The sequence below is a fragment of the Phalaenopsis equestris genome, unplaced genomic scaffold (genome assembly GCF_001263595.1).
Source record: "Phalaenopsis equestris unplaced genomic scaffold, ASM126359v1 Scaffold000002, whole genome shotgun sequence".
NCBI classification, from domain to species: Eukaryota; Viridiplantae; Streptophyta; class Magnoliopsida; order Asparagales; family Orchidaceae; genus Phalaenopsis; species Phalaenopsis equestris.
In genome coordinates this window covers 1,179,989-1,187,430 of record NW_018164444.1, presented here as the reverse complement: position 1 = coordinate 1,187,430, position 7,442 = coordinate 1,179,989, and the positions used below count along the sequence as shown (strand labels likewise).

The following is a 7,442-nucleotide window of genomic DNA, read 5'->3' as shown; positions in this document are numbered from 1 at the left end:
AAGGGGGGAGTGAGAGGGGGAGATTGCGGGCTGTTTCGCCCCACGAGTTGACGAATTCCATGGCGCCGATTCCGTCGAACATGCAGTGGTTCATGGCCAGGCCCAGGATGAAGCCGCCGCATTTGAATTTGGTCACCTGCTCATAAAAAAAAAATGAATTTTTTTCAAGAGATTAACATTAAAAAAAATTTAAATGATAATAAAATGTTTCGAAATCAATCCGTCTTCAAATTCTTGAATGCAGTTAAATTAGTATAGAAGTCTGCATCACTTTAGGTTTAATGCAGTTAAATTACCGCGGTGGTTGGGAAAAGGAAGCCCGGCCCTGGGGAGCCAACCACATGCATTTATAACGTCACTAGGTAATAAATGATGGGTAAGGTCTTTGTTGGTCCGGGTAATCCGATCGTCGCCTACACTACTCTTTGCGGATAGATATGAGGTTTGCATGGACATGCTCGCCATTCAAATCGGCATGAATTATTTTAAAAAGAATGGAAATTTAATTCTTATTTTTAAATATTAAATAAATTATTGGATGTCGGGCATTGACATATATATATCACAAAATTTTTATATATTACACAATTTTTTATATCACAAAAAAAAAGATCTTTCTTGTATAAATAAAATGCTATAAATAAAACTAAAAGCTTAAGACAAATCAAACAAAATATAATATTATTTTAAGTTAGAAACCACAAATAATAAATATAAGAAAGATCAACATTAATTTTACTTATTTCACATTATAAAATTATAAAATTTTAAGTTGATTGTTAGTTATTTTTTATGCATGCAAATTAAACTAAAAAAAATACTTGGATTCATTAATTGTTATATAATTGATTTGGTTCTTTCAAATCATACCAATTTGACTAAACTAAATTTCGATTGATTTGATTTTCTTAAACAATGACCGTACATCTTTATATACAGACACTTGATTCATTCCTCGATATGACTTTATTAAAATGTATGAAATAATTGTTCATCTGCATATACATATCAATAATTTAGATGTCAATTTTGTGAATAATAAAGTTTCGAGTGCTATTCGTGTAATTATACCAAATATCATAGGTGTAAAAAAAACAAATAAACAACCCCCCGACAAAAAAAAAATCTGCCATTACAGAAAAAATAAATGAGGATGGAAACATTAATGCTGTAGAACTCATACAAACGAGGGTTGGAGTACAAATTTGGTTCTTATAATATTAAAGTCAGCATGCAGTGATTTTTTTATCGTTTTAGATCAACTGCTATGAATTAAATTTGCTCACGCAATTAAGATTTTCTCATAAACTTTTGGGTGTTGGATATGTAAATATGTGAGAATTATGTGGTAAGAATGTAAATTGCCTTATTTTAAATACATTTAGTTTTAGTTTAGTAATTTTTTATTCTATCTTAATAAAATAAATACGATTATGAGATGCTAATTGAAAGTTTCTTCCTCGAAACACTACAAAGCTATTCAATGCAGTCAGAGAGTCAGAGACTCGATTTGTCAAATAAATATGAAGATCAATAAGATTATGAGAAGTATAAATGACCCGAATAAAATAAATCTTTATAGGATAAAATAATTTCATCTTAAATATATAACAAATTTAATATCATTTTAAGATTCAAATAACTATTTTACAAGTATTATATAAAATTTATATTTTTTATTGTAATAACTTATCATACATATTTATTGATTAAGATTTATTGAGTTTATTTGGAGTCAAATTTCAATAAAACTTGACAATCTTATTGTTCTGAATTTTTTGGATCATTTAAATATAATTTTACAGCATTAATAATATTTTATCTAAAATATATTTTAAAAAAAATTTCACTACGTTTGAACAATTTTCATAAAAATTCATTTCTAACTAATAATTGAAGAGATATATCACAAATTTATATAATAATTACAATCTAAAAATATACCTAAATTCATTATTCAACATAAAACAAAATTTATAGGCTCCCTCGATCATTTTAAATAATTTATCATTAATACTATTTCATATAATCTAAAAACTATACATTCTATAAATAACTATAAAGATTAAAATAAAAATAAAAACTAACCAGCTTTTCCTGGCTGATGTATAATTAATCTCTTCCTTACCTGAGCAGCCATAGGAGGTATATCCAGTATGCTCTTAGCACCAGGAACATTGTAAACAAGCTTGCCAAGTGTAGCCGGATCAGGCTTCGCGATATCGCCGATATCCGCCATGTCGCAGTCTGCCTCCGCCTCAACATAGACGGCGCCGTCACCGGTGCAGTCCACCACGAGCTTCCCCTGCTCGCTTATCGTCAGCCGTCCGGCCAACGGATAGTAATGAACCAAAACCTTAGCCAACGCATCCTTTATCACCTCAGCAGCTCTCTCGTTCCCCTGCTCCTCTGATTTAAAACAGTAGATGGTTTGAACTATAACGGCTATATTCTGGTCCAGATTCGACAATATGTAAAAACCCTTCTCTGTTTCCTCAGCAGGAGGGACTAGAGTCGGCTCCCCCTGTTTCACTTTGAGCTCGAAAGCGTTGCCATTGGTGTTGCCGTTGTTGTTTCCATTCTCTGTAATAGCCATATATGCTCTGTTCTCAACCTGGAAGATCGATGTAGATAACAAGTTGCGTTAAGTGGATTAAGATATTTCTAAGGATTCAATCTTGATTAATGGGAATGGGAAAGACTTACTGGAAGGAGATGAGGCACAGGAGATTGAAGAGTTGGAGGCGGTTTGGGGAGGGAGAGGAGTGGAAGAGGGATGTATTTAAGTGAAGAGAGAAGGAAGGGGTACTTTCAAGACTGTTATGAGTTGGAGACCAAAAGCCCTGGAGATATCTTTTGTTTAGATTGGAAGCATAGAGAAGCGAAGGTGATGAAAGAACCTTGGACTTGGTTTTCGTTTTTTGCGCGCGTTTGGGTGGAGTTGGCAAGGGGCAGATGACCTAAACGTCACCAACAATAAGATTTTTATATTGTGGGTTTGGAAGATAGGTGAGGCTGGCCTCCCACTTTCAATTGATCTTAGGGAATACATTTAAAATATATATTAGTTATATAAAATATTAGTTTCTGGAGGGGTTTGCTACATTTAATCGCAGGAGCTCGCAGCAAGCATTTGGAGATCTTCGGTTGAACGAAAATGTTGTGAAGGTGAAGGTTTTTATTTTTTTATTTATTTTTTTTTTTTTTGCCGACGAGGAGTTGAAAATCTGATTAAAAGTTTATTTTTTTAATTTATTTTTTGCGGGGGAAAGGAGCCGACGTGGTTATAACTTTTTTTTTTAATTTATTTTTTTGCGGGGGAAAGGAGCCGACGTGGTTATAACGTGAAGTCAACTATTCTTAATACTGCAATTTATTTGCGTTGAGTTTGCAGTACGATTTTATTTGCCAGCCGAAGAGAGAGTTTTTTAAGTTAGCGATGGCATGAAGTTAGATTTAATTTATCATTAAATATCTCCGGTATATAATCAGCTTTGAATCAAAACAATGACTAAAAAAATTGATATAAATAAGCCTTAAATTTTAATATTTTTTTACTCGAAATAAATAAATTATGATATATGAAAGTTCAAATATTAATTTAGGGATTCGACAAATCATATTCCTCACTTTGTAATAAAAAATTTGATAAGTTCTTTATAATGTTAAAATGGTCAATATCTATGTTCAGATTATATCAAAAAAGCAAACTCATAAGTCTTACTTTTAGAAAATTCTCAACTGCAGCGGAAGAAAGTTGTTTTAATTGAAAGGAGAGCACATATACAAATCAAAGTGCAAGAAAAATAAAATTTTTGTATGAAAATCCCGAAATTTGAGAAATATGTTATAAAAACAATATACCATATTTCAATTAAATTTTTGAAGTAACAGATTCTCACCATTCAGGATCTCAAGATATGACATGGATGTCAGCGAGGTCTTTTGAGCAAGAAATATTTAAACTTCTATATAAAGTTATACAAAGCTCTGATTTCAGCAAACTTATAGTTCAACTGGCCAGCTCGACTCGACGAACCCAATGGTACAAAAATTGGTCCAATCCAAACCAAATCGCATTGACCAAGCCATTAAATGGATTTTGGAAGCTTTCACGGCATATTCGGAAGGTCAAAATAATATCAAATCTGAAGAGCTTATACTCGAATGGAGTGTATTGACAAGACGAATCCAACTGGCCCAAAATTGTTCAATTATGATATTATTAACACACTCAGATGTCAATCAAATATCGTCTAATTAAAAAAATTTCTCTGAGTCGTTCGATCAAAATTATTCATATTCTTTAATTAATTACAATCTGGATTCTAAAAATAGAGTTTTACCCCTCTCATTTATATATATATATATATAACAGATGTTTTGCTAATCAAAATTGGCTCTCTTTTTATGGTTTTTCTCAGGTTCAACATCTTTCGAGCTCGGGCTCGGATCACAAACCGTTCCTATTTTCTTTTGACTTCTTTAAGAAAGCTACTACTTATCACTTTCGCTATTTTAATGTTTGGTCTAAGCATGAGGATTTTTTAAGACTTGTTGCTGCTAATTGAAATATTGCTGATGTTGGGAGTGCTTGGTTCCGACTTTGGAAACTTCACAAAAAGGTGGCAAGTGCTTTTAGAGCTTGGAGTTGGGAGGTGTTTGGTGATGTTCATGCTAGGGTGGTTAAGGCCGAGAGCATGGTTCAACATCTTCAGGCTATTGATGAATCTTCTAATGATGTGGTTTCTCAATTACAAGATGCTCATAATGAACTCCTTGTTGCATCCATTCATGAGGAAGAGTTCTTGCAACAAAAGGCAGGAAAGGTACATTTTGTTCAAGGTGATAGGAATACAAAATATTTTCATGCATGCATAAAACAACGTCGTTCGAATAATACTATTATTCGCATTAAAGATGAATGTGGTAATTGGATTACGGGCAATCGAGATCTGGGAGTTAGTGTTGTGCAATATTTTCAAAATCTGTTTCTCCCTTCTCAAAATGTTGGCACCATTGATAGTGCTCTCTTTAATGATGTACAAGATTACACTGAGAATTTAGAGCTCTGTGATATCCCAATTGCAAATGATATTTTTCAGATTCTTTCTGAGATTAATTGCAATAGAGCTCCAGGACCAGACAATTTCACCTCGGATTTCTATGTGAGCTAGAATATTATTCAGAACGATGTGGTGAAAGCCATTCATAGTTTTTTTAAGGGTGACACCCCTGGGAATTATTTTTCCGCTGCCACGATGGTCCTTATTCCTAAATCTAACAATAAATCTATGTAGGAACATTTCCGTCTGATAGCTCTTACTTATGTTATTTCCAAGGTTATTAGCAAAATTCTGGTTAAGCGGCTCCAACCTCATCTTAATCAGATCATTTCTCACAACCAATCCGCTTTCATTCAAGGTAGGGGAATTACGGATAATATTATGCTTGCCCAGGAATTACTCCTTGACATTGATAGGAAATGTCATGGTGGTAATATGATTACTAAGTTGGATATTCGTAAAGCTTATGATTCTCTTAATTGGGAATTTATTTTAGGCATTCTCAAAGCCAGGGGTTTCTCTACCTCGTTCCGTTATATTATTCATAATTGGCTCAAGTCTAATCAATATAGTATCCTCATTAACGGAGAATTACATGGTTTTATCATGGCCGGTCGTAGGACTTTCAATTGTTTTCGGGACTACACTTTAATGCTACTAAATGTAATATCTATCTTGATAAGTTGGTAAACAACTGCACTGCTACTTGGGCTACTAATTTTACTGGTTTCTCCATTTCGAAGTTTCCAATTAAATATTTGGGTGTCAACTTAATTAAGAGCATAATTCGACAGTCCCAATTGGATGAATTGGTGGATAAGATAAGGAAACATATGCTTGATTGGAAGAGCAACTTCTTGTCTTTTGGAGGCCGTATCACTGTGTTTAGGAGCATTGTGCAGAGTATGCCCTTATATGCATTGCAAGTTCTTCATATAAAAAAAAACACACAAAAGATTCTTGAACGGTCTTTTAATAATTTTTTGTGGGCGGGATCTCATTCGGGTAAGAAGTGGTGCTCTTGGAAGGTAATTTACAAACCTACTTCGGCGGGAGGTTTGGGGTTCAAGCAGCTTCATCATATTGCTGAAATTAATTTATTTAAACATTGGCTTAATTTCCGGAGTGGTAAATCTTTATGGGCAAGTTATTTACATGAAATGTACTGTAAACATTTTCACCCTTCTTCGGTGGTTTGGAGGAAAGGGGATTCCAGGTTTTGGAAGAGGCTTCTTCAAGTTAGGGAGTGGGCCAAGGATTTTATTTTTTGGGATCTTGGGAGCGGTAATGTTTCCTTCTGGCATGACTCTTGGGCTCAAATTAATTTTTCTCCTGGGGTTGATATTCATAATGATCTCCTTGTTTCTGATACTTGGCTTAATAATTCCTGGAATTTCCCTCTTCTTACTCAGTTAGTGAGGGCTGAAAATGTTACTTAAATTTCTACTATTAATTTTGATTCCCATAAACAAGATACTCCTATGTTAAAGATGCATCCCGGCAGCTCTATTACAAAAACGATTTATGACTCCTCAAACCGTTTTCAGCCAACTACATGGGGGGACAGTTTGTGGAACCATGCACTAACACCTTCTATGTCTTTCTTTGCTTGGAGAATTTTTCATCGCTTACTTCCTTGTGACGATATCCTGAAGCTCAAGGGGTTAAGGTTAGCTTCTTGTTGCTCTTCATGCAACAATGATGAGGAAACTTTGGAACATTTATTTTCCACTTGCCCATTTTCGCTACAAATTTGGAAATTGGGAGGTCTTTGGTTTAGCACTACTGTTTATCGAGCCACATATTTGATTTCCACTACTTTTTTGTGTAACCCGGATCGAAGGCATAACCATTTTCTACACATATATCTTTATATTATATGTTGGTTCATTTGAATGACCCGGAACGATATTAAACATGCTAATAGTAAACCTCAATGCTCAAATGTGATCTCTAATATTCTTTCTTATGCTCTTAAAATTTACAAGTTCAGTGGTAATAAGGATAATTTCTTCTCGGGTAATATATATTTTGACTCTCTTCCTCACCCTCTACAGAGTAGGTCGCTTTCCAAACCAACCTTGGTGAAGTGGCAACCGCCCCCCATGGGAAATTAAAACGGATGGTAGTTGGAATCAAAGCAGTGCTGGTTTTGGGGGAGTTGTGCGTAACCACAGTGGTCGCTGCTTGCTATTTTTCTCTTCTCCAAGCATTGCAGACTCTACTGTAGAGTCTGAAGCTCACACAATTTTAATGGCAGTCACTATTGCGGTCTCTTTGAATTGGTCTAATATTTTGATCGAGACCGACTCTAAGATTCTTTTTGAGATGTTAAATCAAGGGAGACTTGTCACTTTTGTCACTTGGGATGTTGCT

At 34.3% G+C, this 7,442-nt stretch overlaps 1 protein-coding gene across 1 annotated transcript in view; it reads right to left on the bottom strand.

Annotated features, from left to right (window-relative positions):
* LOC110039340 (omega-hydroxypalmitate O-feruloyl transferase-like) overlaps nucleotides 1–2,941 on the bottom strand; it is a 6,528-nt gene extending 3,587 nt beyond the window's left edge. Inside the window, exons 1-3 of the mRNA XM_020744373.1 lie at nucleotides 2,707–2,941; nucleotides 2,129–2,614; nucleotides 23–136 (exon numbers count right to left, since the gene is read on the bottom strand). Of these exons, the coding sequence (XP_020600032.1) occupies nucleotides 23–136; nucleotides 2,129–2,596 (582 nt within the window). The 5' untranslated portion in view covers nucleotides 2,597–2,614; nucleotides 2,707–2,941. The remainder of the gene's footprint in view (nucleotides 1–22; nucleotides 137–2,128; nucleotides 2,615–2,706) is intronic.
* Between the last annotated feature and the right edge of the window lie 4,501 nt (nucleotides 2,942–7,442).